Raw genomic sequence first — 22,190 nt, forward strand, 5'->3', positions numbered from 1 at the left:
TATATAAGAAAATAATATTTTAATATATATGTATATATATATATATTATATATGTATTATATTTTATCATATTTTATTTTATATAATATATAATATGTATATATATATATATGTTATTATATATATATATATTGTATATATCTTATAATATATATTTTATTATATATTATATATGTATATATATGTATTATGTATATATTATATTTTATTATTGTATATATATATATATTTATATTATAGTATTAAAATATATTAATATGTTATTATCTATATATATAAATATATATAAAATCTATATTATATATATATATGTTATATATATTATATTATTTATTATATATTATATATGTATATATATATATATATGTTATATTATATATATATATAATATATATAATATATTATATATTATATATTATATTATATGTATATATATATATTATATATATATATTATATATATATTATATATTTGTATAATTATTGTATATATATATTATATATACTATATTATATATTATATATATATATTATATGTATATAATATAATTATTATATTATATATCTATATATATATATATATATATATATATATTATGTATATATATATATATATGTATGTATTATATATATGTATGTATTATTATATTATTATATTTCATATTTTTTATTATATCTATTATATATATATATATATATATATTCATATTCATGCCATCACCGATGCAGTGTTTAACGAACTACTTGGCGCCATGTTGACATCATGAGCTGACTGGGTCTTTATACCAGGGTGGCTGACTCATGATCCTTCTCAAGGGGAGTGGTTGTTTAGGTAATCACCGTTGGTGGTTCTCAACCCACCATCATATCTACGATAAACTCACCCACTATCGTATCTAGGTATGCAAATCCGCGCGCACACACATCGCCCGTGCGCGGATTTGCATATATTGGGCAATGCAGCATAATTCTGTTGCATTTTTATGGGATCTGAAGTAACCCAATGTATTTATGTCTGGTATATTACTTTTGAAGAAAACAACAGCTACAATATTCTGCAATATACGATATATTCATATATACATATCATTATCTGTGACTACATATATACTGTATCTGTAGAAATCTATCTCTCTTTTTATATAAACAGATAGATATAGATAGAGGAATATATATCTAGATAGATAGATAGATAGATAGATAGACAGATAAATAGACAGATTTCGATTTCGATATGGATGTAGATAAATATATAAACAGACGAACAGACATAGATATATAGATGTAGACACACGCACTCGCGCACATACACATACATACAAACACAAACACAAACACACACACACATATATATATCCAGAGAGAGAGAGGGGGAGGTGGAGAGCAAGCGAGAGAGAGAATGTGGATACAGCCTGCGTAGATTCTCCCATACATAATGCCTCATCCTGCTTTCAGCTGATGAAGGAGGGGCCAACTCCTCTTGGCGAAGTGGAGTTGACTGTGGATATTCCTGTGAATTTTACAACGCACGGAAAGTCTGTGAAATTTCTCAACATCCATGGTCTTGAGGTAAAATAGCACTTTAATGTGGACATGCATGCGCAGAGGCCAAAATAAAGTGCCATACTGAACTGTGAAATATCTATTATCCTAAAAATGTTAGGATAATAGAAATATGTGATGTCTGTCATGAATACTTATGATGGTTATGGTTAGTATGTATCTTAGTTTAATAATCATATTCGAATGTATTTTCAAATAATGTTCTGAAAAGTTGTTTCGTGGGTACGAATCATCAGTAACGTTCTTGTTGCATCACTGTATCTTTGACTTAATCTCCCTATGATTTACAGACAAACTTCCAACAGCGGAAGTTTTACTGTTCTCTTACGGGCGCCTCATTTGTACCCGACGAAGGGGCAGAAGGAGAAGTCCCAACGGTCCTGACAGATAACGGTCGCCAAACTTTAACAAAGCAACACCAGGGAACTCCTACGTAAGTGATTTTCGAAAGCAGATGACGAAATGTGTTTTCCCTTTTTTTCATTATGCTTTATTTTTGATGTCATCTTTTGGGTTTAGTTTCATAGGCTGGTGTGGAAATTGGGGTGAATGTTAGTTTGTGATGATAGCTTTATGTTCATTGTCTATACTTTCAATGGTTTGCGAATATGTGAAATATATACTTTAGCATTACTTTACAGAAGTCATGTTTTTTCCTATTGATACTTAAATTTGAATTAATCATTATAAATTATTAGTATTGGAATAGAGGAATATAGTCACAGTGCAAAGATTCTTGATTTCAGTGGCATTTCAGAAATCAAAATTTAGACACTTCTGTAAATATCCTTAGAAAATTAAAATTCTACCGACACGACTGCGTGCCGTTATCTTAGCTTTCGAGTGTTTCTGTTTGCCTCGTATTTTCCTTGCACTCTGGCCATTTTCTGCTAAATCTTGGTCGGTTTGGGCATTGGTTCTGAGTGGAGAGAGCTGTGGTGTTAGAGGTGATGAGGCAGATGCAGCTGGTAATTATTTCTAATACTGGCACATTCGGATGCCTCTCACCCTCTACTACTCATATACGCAGGAATGAAGTCGCGTATACCTCCTTCTACCCCACAATCGTGGCCCCGATAATAAGGGAGGGCATTACGGTTGCCTCCCCCCCTCAAAAAAAAGGTAAATTATGAAGGGAAATGGGATGTACAATATATGCATATGTGTAGATCACTAAATCATCCCCTAGGAGAGCCAACCTTGCCCTGGAATATCAAGAATACTTCATGTATTTATACAGCAAGATGGAGCGTAGGACCGATCACAGGGAGACGAATGTGCAGATTAATTATCCTAAAATTCCCCTTATACAGAGAGCTGCGCCATGTATATTTTGTGGAGTGCAAGGGAAACATAGTCAACTGAAACACATATTCTTATAGGAAGAGACATATCAGAAGGGTGTAGTTCCCAAGAACTGATGGATCCACCACCCTCAGGGAGGCGGCAAAACAGTAACGGAAAGAAATACATATACCGTGCGGAAAATATGACACTAGATGGCATGTAGTGCCACATGTAATTCATGTACTGTTTGCAGTGCAATCTAATGAGTAGGCAAAACAATGCCAGTATGAGTTTCCATTTCTTTCTTCCCGTGCTATGCAGTCCACAACCACACGGCCGTCGAGATGGCTCAATGTGAGGGATGTTTTGCTGGTGCACACAGTAAAGACCTTTGTCTCAATGGTAATTGTCTTGGTCATAGTCTCATTGGTCATAGACTCCATCCTGCTGTGAATACGTGGAGGATACTTAATCGTCCAGGGCGGGTGGTGGGGTCAACTCTTCGCATATATTGTATATACAGTTAATTTTCCTTCATATATTACCCCGCAATTTCCCTGGTATCAATTATGCACTTCCCTTCTATGGGGGCTAAGTTTATAGCAGGGTCTCCTGACAAAAATGCAGACAGTAGAGGGCGAGAGGGATCCATCGCGATCCGTCGTGTTCGAAACAATTTATACAAGGAGCATGTCGTGTGTAATTCAGAGGCTCAAGAGATGGGCCTACTTAGTCGACTGAAGGTGGGGAAACTTCATTCAGGGTTAATTAATGATCAGTTGGTTTGATCTACCTGTATACCTGTTATTATTTATCAATTAAATTGCTATGAACTGCATAATGTAATGGCTACTCACCATTAACAACATCTTAGTTGGGACTGGGTATTGCAATCCATTTGTTTATCTTGTTTGTCTTGGGCTTCATCTCATTACCACAGAGGCCATGTTCTAATCAATATCATATGTGACATCTGAATTTTCGGAAAAAAGGTTTACTAATAAAGTACTTCAACAACCTATCACAGCATGCACAGCAAAGAAACTTCACCGGAGCCAGCCAGTCTGAACTGTTCGAATCCAGTGGTGAGTTGTGCTCGGCTCTCATGCTTAATCAAGTCGTGGCCGTCCTCGAGTAGTGTTGCCGATGTCACCGTCAAGCTGTCGCTCAATCTCGCCGTCCTAGGTTAGTATCGTGAGTGTTCATGGGTTCTGTACCTGAAGAGATATATAAGACAATACAGTTTGTAAGTAGAATATATTATGTTTGTGTTATCTTTCTTGCAGCTCGTCACATCTCGGTGAAAAGAGGAGCTGTTTTGAAGAGTTTCATAAGGGCAAAGATCTTATCACTAAATCCTGAGCTGAATTTTGTTGGGAAAAAGTATGCATTTTTTTCTCTCTCTCATTCTATTTTCCCTCGTGTAGTTAAAGAACTGTAAGTAGCTGTAAAATAACTGTATGTAATTAACAATAAGTATAATATATTTTTTTCTCTATCGCTGTCGATAGCTACTGACATTTCGTTGTCAGATGTAAGCCACTAACAGGTCAGATACTACCCAGCTATAACAGCCTACAAGAGGCTATCTTTTAGTGCATTATATATTTCATTATGAAAGACCACCACCAAAAATCTTCCATTCCCTCAGAGAGACAGATTTCGTTGTGATGACACTAGTGCAGCCGGACAGTCCACCTGGAAAAGGCGTTCCTTGGTGGGTCATCTTGCTGACTCTGCTGGGTGGCCTCCTGCTCCTCTCTCTCCTCACCTACGGTCTCTACAAGGTGAGTGGGATAGTGAATACTTTGCATATTAAAACATATATAACAATATCCTAAAACTGTGAATTACACAAGGGGATGATTGTGTCAAGGAGAAAAATTCACAATATATACTTTTCACAATTTCCGTTCCAATAATGATATTTTTTCATTCACATACAGTTTTCAAAACTATACGAATTACTAGAATAGCAGGTGATAACGATCCACTATAGAATATACTTGAGTAGTTTAAAGGAGGGACATGGTCTCATACTAAGAGATATGTTGGAAAGATGTACCTCAAGGTCATTATTCTGCGATTATTTAAGGCCATTATTTGTAATATATCAGACATACATTATTGATTTGTGTCGCCAATGTACGTATTCAGGTGCATTCTTCACTCACACGTCTCTCTTACAGGCTGGATTCTTCAGGAGAAAAGAACTTGAAGAAATGAAAGCTCAACGTGCTCAGGTAGACTCCAGTACCGTTAACGCTGGTCTGGTTGAGGACTAAGAGACTAACCTAAAACCCTATTATTCATTTAGCTGTTACCATGTGCAGTCATAAAGCTCAACAAGGATCGCTAAAATATTGAGCTTGATATTATGGCCATTTCATCATGATTCATTTGAACAAGATCACTAGGTACGATGTATTTAAAAATCAATTGCAATCTTATCCAGTGATGCCTAAAAATATCAAAGATTCTTTTTAGGTTCAATCAAAAAATCTATTTTTTAAAAAAGAAAACCAACAGCCACTGAAAAAAACAGACCACCCCCAAAACGAAAAAAAACCCCAAAAATTTACAAAAATAATAAAAATTTTTTTTATCTTTTTTTAATTAATTTAAATATTTCTACATTTTCAAAAATTATTTATATTAAGTTTTATTCCCTTTTGTATATTTAAAAAATTTATTTTTTATATTTAATTGGAAATATAAAGAATAAATAAAATTATTATAATTAAATAATTTATATAACCCTTTATTTATTTATTTTTAAATAAAAATATTTTCCCTTTAAAAAATATATAGAAAGAAAATAAACCAGTAAAAAATCAAAACCCAAAAAAAATTTTATTTTATTTTAAAAAAAAAAAAAAAAAAAAATAAAAATAAAAAGTTTTTTTGTGGTTTTTTGTTTGTTATTTTGTTTTTGTTTTTTTTGGGTGTGATAAGGGGGAAATAAAAGAATTTTATTTTAATGGTGGAATTTTTTTCCCTAAATTTAAACTTATTAATTTACAATTCATTTTAAAAAACAAAAAACCCAAAACAAATATATATATATATATAATATATATATTTTTATATATATATATTTAAAAATTTTATTTTGTGTGTGGTGTTGGTTGTTGTGGTTATTAGAGGGGGGGTTTATCAAATTTATAAATATTATTATATATTATATTAATGATTTAAATATTAATATAATTATTTTTATAAAATATATATATTTATAATTTTAGATAGAATAAATTTATAAGTTGTATAGGGAAAATAATCCTTTAAAATTAATTAAAAAATTATTAAAAAACCCACCAATTCAAATAATCTTTAATCACACATAATGAAAAAACACACACACACACAACCACCCACCACCCCACAAGATTTTTCATTTTTAAATTTTAAAAATGTAAAAATTTTAAAATTTTAAATTATATATAATAATAAAAAAATTAAATATATATTTTTATATAAAAAAATTTTAATTCAATAATATATTATAATATATTTATAATTAATTTATTAAAAAAATTTTTAAAAAAATAAATAAATAATAATTTAAAAAAATTATTTAAAATATAAATAATATTATAAATTTTATTATTTTAAAAACATACATTACATATTTTATACTTTAAAAATTTTAAAACCGAAAAATATAAAAACACCAAACACAACCCAAACACCATAATTTATTATTTATAAATATAATAATTAATTTTAATTTTTAATATATATTATATACAAAAACCTTAATATCCCCTAAATTACAAAAACTTATTACACAAAATGATATATAAAAATAATAAATAAAAAATTTATTTTTAATTTAAATTTTAATAATTTAATTTTTTTTATTTTGCGTTTCATATACAGTAAAAAAGTAGAATAAAGAATTCTTTAATATGTATTTAAAAATACCCCCCCTTATTTAAAAAAATTAAATTCCTAAACCCCCTTAATTCTTCCTTTTTAAGGGTAGGTCAGTTAGCCGCCGTGGTCACAATAACAATTTTAATTTTCAGTTTATGATGCTCTTGGGAAGGGGGAACGTGGTTTTAGGGTCCCGGGCCCAAAAGGAGAGGCCGGGGGCCCTTTTAGGTAAATTCTTCATTTATCCGGGCTTGGGAAAATTAAAATTGGGCTGGGGGGCACCTTAGGTAGGCAAAAAAAGGAAGGTTCCTCCCAAAAGGGAACAAGGGCTCGGGGGCTCGAATCCCGAATTTGATTCCGGGTGTGACAGTCTTGATTTCCGACCTTTTAACCTTGGGGGCCAGGGGCCCCTTAAACCCTTTAATAATTTTAAAAATTTTCTTAAAAATTTTATTAATTAATTAATATACACACAACACACCCAAATTAAAAATATTTATAAATTTTAAAAATAATTTTTAAATAAAAATTAAAACCCAAAATAACACACAAAACAACAAAACAACAAAAATTTTTAAAATTTTTAAAATTATTATTTAAAAATTTTAAATATAATTATTAAATTTTGAATCAAACAAAAACCTAACTAAACCACAAAAACAAACCAACCCAAACATATCTTAATTTAATTAAATAATTAAATAATAATATTTTTTTATATCCCACCAACCCAACATTGGGGGTTTGTATAACGTGGTGTGAAGAATAAAAAAAAGGATCCACTGGGATGGGAAATTTTAAAACAAAAAGTTTTTTTACGTTTAATTTTTTTTCAAACCCCATTTTGTAACGTAAAAACCACAAAAAAGGAAAATGATAAATTAAAAAGAGCCAAAAATTTCAAAAATTAGGGTATTTTTTTGCAAAAAAAAAAAAAAATAAACAGCCTTGAAAAAACCCGGGGAGTTCAAAATCCCCTTGTTGGGTTTTCGGGACCCCAAGGTGTCAGGTGTCGTTTTTGTGTGTGCCCTAACCAATTTCCCCTAATTTAAATTTGGGGAAGGGGAATCCAAAAAAAAAACCCAAAAAAACAAACCATTTATTATAATTTAAAAAGTTAATTAAATTTTTTAACATTATTATGGATAAATTTAAATAAAATTTAGGAAAAATTTAATTATAATATAGAATAATGAAATAAAATATATTTATAATTTTAAAAATAAATTTAACATTAATCACCCACCCCCCCCCCAACAAAACCAACCCACCCAACAAAAAAATTAAAATAATAAAAAATAAAAAAACTTTTTACCCAAACCAAAATAATAATTTAAATTTTAAAATTATAAAAAATTAATATTTATAATAAAAATAAATTTTAAATTATATCCCTATTATTAACAAAAAAAAAATATTATTATTATATTTTATTTTTAAAACAAACATTTTATAAAAATAAAAAATATAAAATTTAATTTTTTAAATTTAAGTATTTTTTTTAAATAGATCTAACAACTTTTAAAACACTATATTTTTACTAACACCCCACTACATCATTTTTGGAAACAAACCTCCTCCACACCCCCAATTTTCTAAATATGTATTTAGTAATTAAACAACTTCTTTTAAGTAACAAAACCCTCTTTTACACGAAAGACACACAACCCCGCCCCGGAGAGCGCAGCGCAACGCGCACGAACCCCCACAACCCACACCCCCCCACCCCCCAACCTATACATTAAATTAAAAAAACCACAAAATTTGGGTTATAAAAAAAGGGAAATTGAAAAAAAAAAAAGGGGAAATTTTTTAAAATTTAAATTTAAAAGAAAAATTTGGAAAAAAATTTAAACAAATAAAAGTTTTAAAAAATTTAAATAAAAAGATAAAAAAATTTAATTAAAAATAAAATTTAGAAAAATTTTCGTGAACAAAATTTTGTTTTAATAAATTTTATTAATAATTTAAATAGATTTTTTTTATTATTTAAAAATAACTTAAGTAAATGTTTTTATATTTTAATTTTAAATAAATTAAATAAAAAATAAAATTTTATATTTATAATTATATAATAATATTTGATATTATTTTGGGGGTTGGTGGGTTGCGTTGGTTTGGGTGGGGGGGTTGTTGGTTGGGTTGGTGATTTATGTTTGTATAGAAGAAAAATTAAGATAAAAATGTAGGGGTTTAAAAAAAGATAGAAAATTTAAATTTTATAAAAATTTGAATATTTAAAATAGGGGGTTTACAAAAAACATTATTTTTTTACATATAGGGGGTTATGAATTTTAAAATTTTTAATATATAAAAAAAATTTATTATCTTTTAAAAAAAACAAAAATAAAGGTGTAGTATTTGCGTGGCCAAAATATGATTTGAAGTGTTCAAATCAAAAAATATTTGCAGGCATTTTATTGACCTTGTATTTTTTCTGTAAATATCCAATGAAATTTCATAATTATCCCCTTTAGATCCACTTTATTTTAGTGATAAAATTATAGTAGGCTTAGATTGCGTCCGTTAACAAAAAAGCAGGAAAACCCCCCTCCCCGGGGCTACAATTTTAATTTAAAGGGTTGTATACCGGGGGGAACATCCACGACCCTTTTTCGGACCACTGAATGAAAAGGGCCTTAAATACTCTTACCCAAATGGAAAACTTTGGCCCCAAAATACATGCCATGCCCCACGAAACACAGGTTTTTTAAATTTTTTTCACACATGAGGGTCTACAAGTGCTAGATCAAGGGCATTTAAGTCCCCCTTTTCAGGGTTTTCCCTTTTCTTGTTTTGGGAAAAGGATCATTTAATTATTTCCAGCAAAGGTAACAAATTTAATAAATTTAAAATAACAAACCTACAATAAAAATTTGAATCAATTTAAATTTAAAAGGGAAACTTTTCCCCAATTCGGAAAGGGGAAAAAAATATCAGTAGGGCCCACTGATAATCCTTGGGGAAATCGGGGGCAATGTGGGGCTCGTAGTAACAAAATTCACAAAAAACCTAAAGGGGACGCAAATCCGGGGGTTTGGGTTGGAAACGGGACCCCCCTGGTAAAATTATACCGAACTAAAACCCCTTTATAATGCTGCTTAGCCATGTATTTTAAAAATTAAAAATTATTTTTAAAATTATTTTTTCACTTCTTATCAAACCAAAAATAAAATGTAATACGACCATTTTGAACTATTGTTTAGCAAGAAGAAATGAACCTGGTACTTTTTCGTTTACTACAAGGGATACGGATTAATGTAAACTTGGAAAAAATACTAACATAAATAATGTTTTTTTTGGGACCTAGTCCCCCTGAATTCAAGGGAAGTTTTTCCAAAAAAAGGCTTTATGTAAATAGAAGGAAAAGTAAATCCCAAAGAGGGGGCTTGTCCTTTTCAGGGGTAAAAATTTTTTCACCCCTTTTAAAATGCGCAGTATGGTTCAGATCGGGTAATTTAGGGAAAAAAGCTGGGGTAATTGTTTTGAATCCTTGTTTAAACTGATCTACGCATATTGAGGAGTTCCTCCCCCTCAGAACAAGGGGTTGGAATATCCGCTGACCCTTCAAAAACCCACATTTTTCCCATGTGGGGGGGCTGAAACAGGGGGAAAATTCGGGTAAAATTAAAAAACACGTTTCGTCCAAAAAATTTTAAAAAATGGGTTCGAAAGAACCAGTGCTAATGTCCCCATGTTTTATGTTTAAAGCGGAAAAAAGAAAGCACTCCCTTTTATGAGATAAAAAATAGTAGAAAAAAAGGTTTTCGCGCCCCAAAACCGGGAAATGGTGAAAAAATTCCCCCTTTCCCCGTAGAATAATATATTAAAAGGGGTTTCCAAGTTTTTAAACCCCGTTCCAATTTTCCCAACCCTTTAAAAATCGGAATGAATGAATCCCAAACCCGCGTTGGGATCCAATCTCCAAAAAAATTTTTAAACCCCCAAATTTATAGTTTTTTTGGGAAAAATTCCAAAGCCGGCCCAAGCTAAGTAAAAACCCATTTTTTTTTTCCTTTAAACACAACAGTTTTGGGGGGGAAGCTGGGAACCGGGGAGTTGAAGGGGGGTTTAAAAATGGAAACTGGTTTTGTAAAAACCCCGCCAGTAAAAAGTGATTTATGAAACGTTTTAAAAGCGATTTTTCGCCCCCCAAAAACTTTGCCCAAAACGAAATAAAAAAGCAAAAACAAACAACAACAAAAAAACGGCAAATAAATTATTGGTTTACCATATTTGGATAAGACGACCGCAATTTTTGGGAAAAAATTACGGTTTGTAATAACTGAGTTTCCAAAATTTCCAATATGGAACTTTTCCAAAGGCGTAATGTTCCAAAGCGAGCACCCTAGGACTAGCCCAAAATTGGATTTTTTATTCCCTCCCCCCAACGATTTGGGGGGATGGGGGAATCGGGGGGTTAAGGGGGGGGGGGAAAGGGTAGATGGGGCCAAGGAAGCTGAGAAATCGAAGAAGTGATTTTAAACTTTTTAAAAAAGGGATTTTTTTTCGAAAACCACCCAAAACATTTGTGGGAACGAAAATGCAAAAAAAGGTTTTAAAAAATGGCAAGAAATTAAAGAACGAGGAAATTTAAAAATTACGGGTAAAACCGCCGCTCGGAAAACAAAATTACGGGTTTAAAATTCCCACCCCTAGGTAAGTAAATCTCTAACCCAATAAAAACCAAAACCTTTCCCCTGTAATTTATCCATAGGTCTAAATCCCTACCACCCTCACCCGGGAAAACCCCCTGGGGTAAAAAAATCACCTATAAGGACCCCTATTTCTTAGACTTCGTGCAAGAGAAATCTTTTTCTTTAAAAAAAATAATTGCCACATCCGTCATGTGGGGGGGTAAGACGAACAGGGGAGGGGGAATTTTGGAATCTTATTTTTTAGGGCGGGCCAAAAAATAGTTTTCTTTATCAAGGCGGCAGTTTTCACGGCACTTAAATTTTAATTTTGGGTGATTAGTTGTTTGACCGGCACGATCGAGCAAGGGGTGGCCTGGCCGCCGTATTGCGCCAAAATTGCCGTACTCCCAAAAATAAACTTTTATCAGTAAAAGGAAAGATATAGTAAAAAAATACACAATACAATTCCAATTTTAAAAAAAAAGAACAACCCATGTCCACTGACGCAAAATTTGAGCTTGCTCTCCAGTCACCGGCTTAAGTGAGGTGAGTGAGAAAGGACCGCGAGGTATTTTTCCCGATATAGAGGAATTTGGGTAAACAAGCAGTATTATTGTAAATAATTAAGAATCCGATAAAGAAAGATAAGGAAAAATACATAAACCGAAACTACTTTTAAAGGGGGAGAACCCAAAAGATATGTTGCATAAAAACTAAAGGGAAAAATTTTTGAAAAAAAGTGAAAAAAATTATGGAAATAAAAAACAAACGGAAATTTTTTCCCTGGTTGTAAACAGAAAACGAAAGAATATGGCAAAGGAAAACGCGATCCTTATAAAAAATGGTATTAGAAAATAAAAAAAGGACTAAAAAAAGGGAAAAATTTATGGATTCTGCCATTTTGAGGGTGTTAGGGGCTTAGTCTCTGAGGGACATGCAGAACCATTTCCCTCATTTTGGGGTAACATGAGGCCGCGCAGATTAATTTATTGTTTCCTATCTATTTTTTTTTAAAAGAGGCAGTGCCCCTTTTTCTCTATCCAGTGCTCACTCTTGGAAACTTTTCCATGTGTCCCCCCAAATAAAAAAAGCAACCTTAATCCTTTGGGATTTATCCCCTACGATCTTTTATTTAAACCGGGGGCTCTGCCCATAGACCCCCGGGGAAAAATTTAAACCCCAACCCGGGGGGCGGGCTTTGGCCACCGGGAAATTTGGCAGGCCGTGCGATGCAATCCGTTGAGAAAAGCCGGTGAGAAATTTCTTTTTTAAGTTTTGCTTGATTCGAGTTTTTTTAAAAGCCTATAGTGGTATCAAAAAAAATGACATGATATCTTCTAGCCTCATATTACTTTGAGCCAACCAAGACCCCCAAATGCCAAAAAAAAATTTTTAAAAAACAAGAATTTTGAATGACGCAAGGAAAAAAAGTTCGGGGGTTTCGCTATAAAAGAATGTGGTTTTATTGGGGCCCCGGGAGCAGAGTTCCTGGCTGGGGAAATATTAGATAGTATAACCCGGGTTGGGCGCATAAAATCCCAGGGGGGTCCGGGGGGCGATAGAGTAAAATTTTACTAGGCCCAGGGGTCATAGTCCCGGGCTAGGCGTATTATTACTCGGGGGTTCGGGGGGCAGACCCCCCTCCCTGGGAATATATGATCGTTTTTTTTAAAACCCTGGGGTTCTGGGGGAGCGTGTATATTACACAGGGGTCCATAAATACAGATCGTAGTTTATAAATCTACGGGGTTTAAAGGTTAGCTTGGTTTAGGGTTGGGAGCTTTGTACTGGATTAGTGAAATTTTAGATTAAGTTAATTAAAGTAAGTTTATTACCCCCCCGACTTTTGCTAGGCGTGGGGCAATCATGATTACAGTTTTAATATATTGAATTTACGTAGTCTGAATACTGTAGTTGTAAAAGGGTAAAAAAATCAAAATCATACAAAAATTATTATTTTATAGCTTTTACCAATGTGTTTGAATAACACTGTTTTTGTTTAGGTGTTATTATATAAAAATTTAGGGTATAGTACGAGTTATCCCCAATGATCGATGAAATAAATTTTCACATAGTTTTTTTATCCCTCATGTTAGGTGTCTGAAAGGGGCTGTTCGCTGACTTTCCGAGAATAGTGCTCAAGTTTTCGTTGTTTTTTTTACACATTTACATCTAGTTTATCTCAATTTTTGCCCCTGCATTTCCCAGTACTTCTGTCCCTAAACGTATTCTGGAGTAACCACGTCAAGTCTGGTTTGATTTTCGGGCCCCCCTGGGAAGGCTTCCCCTCTCTATACTGATCGAAATTCCTTAGGTACAGCTTTCAGGCCTTTGAGTGTTAATCAGATTATAGTTTTTCCCCTTTATGAGAACTTTTCAATAATGTGAACCCTAGCAAAGGCATCCAAGATTATGTTCACAATATCCTTCGCGGGTTTTTTTCGCCAATTTGTCACATGGTCGTGCTTGCTATCCCAAAACATGAGGGGTTTCCCCAAAAAAAGAATTTTGAAATTACGCTCTGTGCATAGGTTACGTTACCTTAATGCAACTCACAATTTCTTCACGCCACCTTTTGAAAGAATTTAGGTCCCAAAAGCACTTTTGGGGTCACAGAAAAATATCCCAAACCCTAGACATTTTGAATTCCGTTTGGGGGAGTAACCCCGCCAGCTCCGTTGTGTAGTGCGGGCCCCGTTTTTTATTTCTATTAAATTGGGTTTTTAGTAAGCCTTTTTTATACAGCGCAAGCACAACCGCTTTGTATCCAGGGGCGTAGGACCGTCGACGTAACACTCATAGCACTCGCCCATAGATTCTGTGTGTTCCGTTACCGTTGCAGCGCAATTTGTTTCAACACACAGTTTTTTGCACCCCGTTTTTTTTGGGGAGACATGAAGGGCCGATCAATGTTGAATTTCCATGGGGAAAGGAGCAAACCTTTTTGGGATTTACTAATTGGAACATTGAGTTTTATAAGTTCATGGAGATTTTTTGTATCAAGGGGGGCGCGTGTTGTGATTTGTCAGTTAATTTGGGGATTTTTTGTTTCAGTTTTTTTGGGAAAATTTAGAGATACGAGGGTTTCCCCCGAGCTTTTACCCCCAAAAAAGGTGGAATAAATATTTTTTTTCAGAAATGGGTGGGAAGTTTAAAATTTGATCTCAGTTTACTATCCGCTTTCTCGGGGGCCGAGGAAAAATTTATAGCTCATTTTGCATACCCCCAAACTACCTATTTTTGATTCCCTTACACTGCAAAAGTGCAGGCCCTGGGGTCTACAATGACCTTTAAAAAAAAACCAAATGAAACATCTAGGAGCTTAACATTTATGCCTGTTCTCTTGACAAGAACTTCAAAGGTTTCAATCTTCCAGATCTCTTCTTTTGAGAGAAGACCCGGTCTGCATCTTACATTTACCCCAAAATATTTTTTAATTGGGGCATAGTCAAGCTTGGCAACTATGCGAAAAAATGGGTGGGGGGAGGGGACATGGTTTAAGCCATTGTTTTCTCAGCGGAAAGGAAATCCAACTCATGGCCTTTGCTTTTTATCTTCGAGAATTTTTTACATCCCCTCTTGTGATGAGCCTGACCTATGTCATCAGCAAGCAAAAGGATTACCCCTCCCCAAGTGGGGTATTCCACCAGCTTGTGCAGAGGACATTTAACAGCATAGGGCTGAGAATCCCCCTTGGCGTCCCCCAAATTCAAAAAACTGTGAAAATGGAACTTCTCATCCCCCAAAAGGGGCACTTTCAGACGTTCGAGAGATACATTCTAATCCGTTTTAAATCTTACCCCGGGGCCAAGCTTACAAAAGTTTTGGAGACTTCTCTGTTTGCAAGTCAAAAACTGACTAAGGCAAGAAAACAGTTCTTCCTGGTAGATGTGAAAAGTACCTGCAAAGCATGTTGTGTGCTATTCCCCATGGAATCCGGACGTTGTAGATAATTTTCCCTTTTAACCTGTACCGAGTCTGTTTTAAAAAATCCTTTCTAGAAAATTTTCATCACATGAGGTTAATTTTTTTAAAATTGGTCGGTATTTTCGTGTTTTTATTTCGGGTTAGGGATGATTTGACTGCCCCTGCCCGGGGCGAGGAGAAAACCTTTTGACAAATTAAACTGATGGTGCAAAAGGGGATTACAGGTACCTGAGCTATAAGGCGGAGACACTATAGGTAATTCCACCTCCTGGGGCGGGGCTTTCTTGATCAGTGCATTTTTTCAGTTCCCCCCTATCTCAGCAAAGTCTGAGGGTCAGTATCAGAACATCCAATTCAAAGGCAAATTTTGGGCAATTTTTGATTTATAAGGTGGGCCCCCCCGAAAAATTTGGGAAGTGAGCCAATTTTTACCTCCCCATTTACTAGGAGATATTTCTTGTGAAAGGACTAGGAACGCGGGGGTTTTGTTTGTTGCCTAAAAATTTATTTAAATTTTTTTCCCGACCTCCGAATTTAGGTGTTTTTTGTTTAATTTTTGTGGAACGTTCAAAGTTTCATTTTTGAAAAGAGTTTTTAAATTCCCCTAGGTTTTTTTTAGCCTTTTAAAATTCAATAAGGGTTTTCACGGGGTTTATCCTATTGTAGATATCATAAAGCTCCTGAAAACGCTTTTGTTCTTAATAATTTTTTTAGGTGACCCACTTAGGTTGTTTTAGCTTGGATTTTCTGTCTTTAAGGGTTTCTTTTGGGCAGACCCAAGTGTTTATAATCATGACCATGTTTGTCAGTCCATGGAAAATTTATCAACACTTTTTTATGGTAATCATTTACCAGTCATAATCGGATTTAAGTGTGTCAAAGGGAAGGGGGGAAGAAATTTTGCCCCATTTTTTTGAGATGAGTATTATCAACAGGATCTTGTTTCTATTGCAAAGTGGTCCTGATTAGCTTGTTAAAAGCATGGCGACGTTTTCCCTGCACAGATCCCCTTTCCCATTACATAAACTAGCCCCCCCCCGCCCCGTGAGTTGCCCGTCTGTATCAAAACTGTCTAGATCGTTGTTTACAAAAAGTCGGGAATTTCGCCATTTTCATGCATTTTACTATCTCCAAAATTTTAAGTCTAGCATTAAAACTCCCTGCATATTGTGCCGTGATTTGAAAGTTGGGCGTGAACAGTCTGAAACTTTCTACTCCTTGCGTATAATTGTACAAAAAGAAAAACCCCCGGGCTGTTTGGGAAAAGTAAATGCTGATAGCACTTATTGTCATAATTTCTGCCCCCAAATTTTCAGTATGGGCCGACATAAATCAATAGGCCCTGTCTTTCCCGTGTTCGTATAGGGGTGGAGCCCCTTTAATTTTAGGGCGGTTTTATTTTAGTGGCTGAAACAGATAACGCAAAATTATTGTTATGACTAAGTAAAACAAGTCATTAAATTTTACGGTGACACCACGTATATTCAGAAAGAAAAAATAATTGTTTTTTTGTCCCCATCCACCTAGTTTAACTGATTTTGGCAAAATTTTTTTTTTGAGAAACTCTTTAGTTGCATATTTTTTGTACTGCATTACGTATCTGTGTTGCATCTTCTTTATTTTTCTGTTTTGGGGTTTTCCCCGTATTGTACTGAGCATAATCCGTACCTGATAGCATTTTCTGGTGTGTCCCACAGATTGGGCCCTTTTCCCTTTCCCTCTTCTCAGTGTCAATTTTACGGTCACTGCTCATGTTTCAGTGGCCCGTCGTGTGTAATAAAAATATAAGACCTCATTTTGATTTTTAACATCACTAACACGCTAACATCATCAAACGCACGTTGGGAAAAAAATCAGAGACTCATTGTATTTTCAACATAACAACATCATCAGAACGCACATTTTCCCCCGTACACCTCATTTTTTCGTGCGAATAAAATATCCTAAAAACCAAAAAACCATCAAATGCACATTTTTTCCCCTTCACACGATCACTTTTTTCTCCATTTTCCATTTTTTCAACAGCAAACTCTTGCCCAGGGTTTTTTTCATTTCAGCAATTCTTTCCTGATGCTATCTCCCCGCCGTGCTGGGCTCGCCACCCCCGGTCGATGGGTCGGTCGGGGCAGGGGGGGGGGGGGGCTCGTGGGTTTGGGGGGCGTTACGGTGCCAGGGCCCTCAACCTTCCCCTCTGACCTGACTCACCCTTCACGATGGTGCGGCGTCCCGTTGTCGTTGTCCTTTTCCCTCGTTTTGCAGGGCATCCTTTTCCTGGGGAGTTCTGCACAACAGACCGCTGTTTCCCTTCTGCAAATTTAGCTATGTGGGCCCTAACCTTTACATTTGCGACTACAACCCCTGAGCACCACGGCGAAAGGAGTCGGCTTATGTATCTTTCCCAAAAAAAATTTGGGACTCTTTAGGGGGCGGTGTTCACCCCTCCATACAATGAGACCCCTTCAAAGGGGTGTCCCCTCTTATAGATCCCGGCTTAAAAAAAACCGGAAAACAGGCTTCCCCACGGCCCCCTCCTTCGGAAAACCCGGTAACCGGTATTCCCCCTATTTTCTTTTTAGGGGAAAGTCGTCTTGTTTGCAGAGAGACCCCAAAAGACCATTAAACCCTCGGCCCAAAATTTTTTTGTTTCCCCGTAATAGACTACGCGAGGGTACCATTCCCCGCCCTTCTAGCGGGCTTCCTTTGGAGGGCGGCAGTGGCTGACCTCCCTCATCCCCCTTTTTTGTGCCCCCGAAAGGCCCGTCTAATGACCTCCCCGGGGGTAGGGTTCGTGCTTTTTTGGCGTCCCTTTTCTTCCGGTCAGGGTTTCTGGGGGTCATTTGGGCATGGGTTTACTTTTTCTTCGGGGCTGAACGAGTTTGGGAAACCCTCCTTTTCAGCACAGGGTCGGCAGTGAATCCACATGTTAATACCCCTTTTTCGGTGAATCAATCCCTCCCCTAGAGTGGGGGTTTAGGGGGTGGTATTTGGGACTGGTGGGGGCACCGGGACGTCCTCACCCCCATCCATGGTAGGACATGAGGGGGGGGTTTCCCGTCCCCTTCTTTGGTGATTAAATTCCCTCGGCGGGTGGGGGAGGGGGCAGCGCCAGGGCGGCGTCACAAACATTCACCGGGCTCGCCCAAAGGCCATTGGGACAGACCCACTCGGGGTTTTGTATTTTTTCTAAGCATTTTTTCAGAGTACCTGACCATAATATCCGCACAATTTGGGGTTTTGTAAAACACACACACACCGCACCTCTGGGTATAAGGGCAACCAATTTAGGGGTTTTTCCCGTAAAACGTCCCCAACACAGGAGGAATCCGATGCGCCTGCTTTTTGGGGTTTTTCTAGGCTTACAACTGGGTCTTAGATTTTAAAGAACATTTATTCCCGTAGGGGTCCCCGACCCAAAATTTTGGGCGTTTTGGCCCGTGACTTTAAAATCACATCTTAATTTTAATAGCTTTACCGTTTTTACTTGTTATTGCCTAGGGACAAAGTTTGGTGGGTTTTTCCCAAAAAAAATATTTTTAACAATTTTTTCAGGGTTTTGTTGAAAATCCAGAATCCAAATTTTCCCTCCCCCTTAAAACCCCCGGTTCCCACCTTCCCCGGCATTGGGGAAAAAAATTTAAAAAAACTATTTTGGAACAGTCCCTTTGGGGGGGTCGTCACAAAGTTACCTTTATAAAACGAAAAATGCTGGGAGTTGGTTTAAGGAAAACTCCTCCAGGACTTTTAATAATACGGAAATCCCCAAACATTTCACATAAAACCTTGTTTTTGTTTTTTTGCGCCATTTTTCTTTTCTATCCCGTTTTAAACTGATTTTTTTGAAAAATCTTTGTGTTAGTTATTTATTTATTTATTTTTTTCATCCCCTTCCTTTAAAGTTTTTTTTTTTTTTTTTTTTTAAATATAGACCTCTGATTCTCAAATTATATGCTTTTTTTTTGTTTTCCTTTTTTTATTCCTTTTTTAACTATTTAAAACTTTTTTGTTTACCCAAACGCTTCCCCAAAACGGGGGGCTTTCCATCCCTGGTGGGTTTGGGTAGGAAAGTTAGTTGGATTTTTTTGGGTTTTCATGATACACAATGTTTTTTAGTGGATGAACTTTTATTTTTTAATTTCATGTTTAATTCTTGTTTTTGAAAAGGACTTTTTGTGATTAGTTTTGCGTTTTTTTATGTGAGTTTTTTTGTCTGGAAAAGTTTCTAGGTTTGAAAAATGGGACTTTTTAAAATTTCTTCAAAAGTGCCCTTTAATAAAATAGTTTTCACTGTGGGGGTTTTCTTTTACCATAACACTATGATCACACGAAAAGTGTTAGGGGGTTGGGGTACTTTTAAAAAAAAAAGGCCCCAGCTAAAAATTATGATGCCTTTGGAAAATTTCCCCCCGTTTATCCCCACACCTTAAAAAAGGTTAATTTACTTTAAAAAAAGATAAATGTGCAGAATCAAGTTTTGTGCCTATGAAATTGGGGGGGTTTGGTTTGATTTTTAGGAAAAATTATCTGTGGTGGGGTTGATTGTGAAGGGAAATTTTTCTTTAGGAAAGAGAATATGTTGAAGCAAAATTGGGGTTTGTGGGTTCTGAATTTGGGAGGTTGGTGGGGAGGATGGGGGGAAGCAGAAGTAAGTGGAAACTAAAGGAATTTGGGGAAGAACAAAAATAAAATTTTTGGATTTAGGATTGTAAAAAACTCTTGAAAATCAAAAGGGTTATAAGAGGGGGAAAAACAAATCTTTGGGGAGGGAAAGGAATTTCCAAGAAGGTGTTTTATTTAGGGTAAATGAGACGTTTGGAGATTTTAGGGGGGGCCCGAGGGTAAAAACTAGAAATCTAAATAAGGGTGGGGGTTTGGGTTTTATAAGGGTTTAGGGGGATGGGGGGTTAGGAAGGGATACTTGGAAATATAAGGTTCCGGGTTAGGAGGGGGTAAGGGAAAGGGGTGGGGGAGGGTTTTTGTAGGGGGGGTTGGGTTCAGGTTGGGGGGGATTCTTTTTGGGGAGGGGTTAGGGGGATAGGGTGTAGGGGGGATATCATTGGAGGAGGATGAAAGCGTTTTTGTGGGGGAGGGGGAGATTTTGGAGGGGGTAGTTTTTTGTAATCTTAATTTTTCAAACTTTGAATTGGTGGGAGTTTGGGGAAAAGGTTTTTTGTGAGGGGGAAGGAGGTTTTTGTTAAACTAGGGCAAAAGGTGGGAGGGATTGTGTGTTAAAAGGGGTTTAACCCTTTTTTCATGGGTACGAGGGGGAAGGGGAAAAGGGTTTTGGGGTTGGGAGTGGTGATAGACTGTGTAGAGATTTAAATTTTTCTGGGTTTTTAATGCAAAAGATTTTCTGGGGGGGTAGGAGTAGAAGGGGGGAAATTTTTTTAATTTTTTTGGGGGGGTGGGTTTTACAGAATTGTAAAAGAGCATATTACTGGAGAAGGAGTAAAAAAAACCCTCATTCTTCTGCTGGCCCCCGTAGTGCCGGGCGTTTAATTTGGGGGGTTACCCAACTCAAAATTTAGATGGGGAACCCAAAAATAATTTTGGGGGCCCCCCTTGGGAAAGTCGGGTGTTGGCAGACAGTTAATCTTTTCCTTGGGGCCTAGGGCATTGGCGGGAACCAAGGTTTGGCTTTTCCCAACGCCAAAAATTTTGCATGACTGGAATTGGGATGGCGAAAAAGGGATTCTCCCCGGTACGTTTAAAAGGGGGCATTCTAGGGGGAATTTGGCTATTTAGGGTTTTTCATAACTCTGGGGGGAATATTAGCATGATAGTTGCACAAGTTTGAAAGGAAAATAGGTCTTCTCCCCCAAAAACCCCCTTTTTAAGATTTAATTTCTGGGGGATGAAAAATTGGTGAATTGAGGGTTGGATGGGGGTTCTCAAGGTGGGGTCCCAAAAAGGCATAGTTTTGTTAACTATAGTTTTTCGGGTGATGGGCAAGACAGGAGCCCGGGGGGGGTCCTACGGGAAAAATTTCCTACTTTTTTTTAGAATTGTGGAAAGAAGGGTTTTTTGTCAGGAACTTAACACAAAAATCTCCCAAAGGCTGCTAAAAATATTTAAAATTGTTTTAAATATTATAGAACGGGGTCTGCAAAGGGAGTTTTGGGTGGATATTTAGGATGTTTTTATCAATGGCAATAAACTGAAGGATTTTAAAAAATTTTGGGGGGGTTATTTATTTTTTAATTAATCTGGGGGGATGGGTTTTTTTTAGGGTTTTTGGGGGACTTTTTTGGTATTATGGGGGGGTTTTTTCCCCGGTTCGGGCCTGGTTTTAAAAGGGGGGACCTGGGTGGGAACCTTTTTTGGGGTTTACACGGGGGTTTTGTGGGGGCTCATTGCCCTTGGGGGTTGTTTTTTTCGGCCCGGTGCGGTTTGGGTTTTGGGGGGATAAGAAACGTCCACCCCTCGAGCCCCTTAGGGTGGGGGTCTAAAAAAGGGGTCCTCCCTCTCCTCAGGCGTTCGGGGCTGGGCCCAAAAAACCTTTTCCTTTTGCACCCCTTAATTAGGAGGGGGATACGAATTGGGGAAACAAAACGAAAAGTGGGGAAGGAAAAAAAAAAGCTCAAAATTATTTAGGGGCGGCGGCCAATTGGGGAGTTTCCCCCAAGGGTTCCATCTGCCTCCCTAAACCCCCCGACAAAGGGGAAAAGGGTTGGGGGGGGCCTTTCAAAAAAAATTAAAAAGGTCCCCCCTTTTTTTTTTTACTATGGGCTGGCCCGGAGAAATTGCAAGTGATTTCAAGCCATTGGTTTTTGTTTGGGCCGAATCATTTTTTCCCCCCCCCCCCCCAGGGGGAATGGTGAAAACCCCCCCCAAATGGGGGAAAAAATTTGCTTTAAAAAAGATTAAGTAAACTCGGGGGGGATGGGGTTGTATTTTCTTT

General features: G+C 36.1%; 1 protein-coding gene across 1 annotated transcript in view; it reads left to right on the forward strand.

Annotated features, from left to right (window-relative positions):
• The window catches only part of LOC119598136 (integrin alpha-7-like), a 7,598-nt gene extending 2,388 nt beyond the window's left edge, over positions 1–5,210 (forward strand). The window contains exons 2-7 of the mRNA XM_037947765.1: positions 1,455–1,568; positions 1,853–1,995; positions 3,877–4,034; positions 4,136–4,232; positions 4,501–4,636; positions 5,039–5,210. Of these exons, the coding sequence (XP_037803693.1) occupies positions 1,458–1,568; positions 1,853–1,995; positions 3,877–4,034; positions 4,136–4,232; positions 4,501–4,636; positions 5,039–5,134 (741 nt within the window). The 5' untranslated portion in view covers positions 1,455–1,457 and the 3' untranslated portion in view covers positions 5,135–5,210. The remainder of the gene's footprint in view (positions 1–1,454; positions 1,569–1,852; positions 1,996–3,876; positions 4,035–4,135; positions 4,233–4,500; positions 4,637–5,038) is intronic.
• The last annotated feature ends 16,980 nt before the right edge of the window (positions 5,211–22,190 follow it).

Source organism: Penaeus monodon, chromosome 40, assembly GCF_015228065.2.
Source record: "Penaeus monodon isolate SGIC_2016 chromosome 40, NSTDA_Pmon_1, whole genome shotgun sequence".
Classification (NCBI taxonomy): Eukaryota; Metazoa; Arthropoda; class Malacostraca; order Decapoda; family Penaeidae; genus Penaeus; species Penaeus monodon.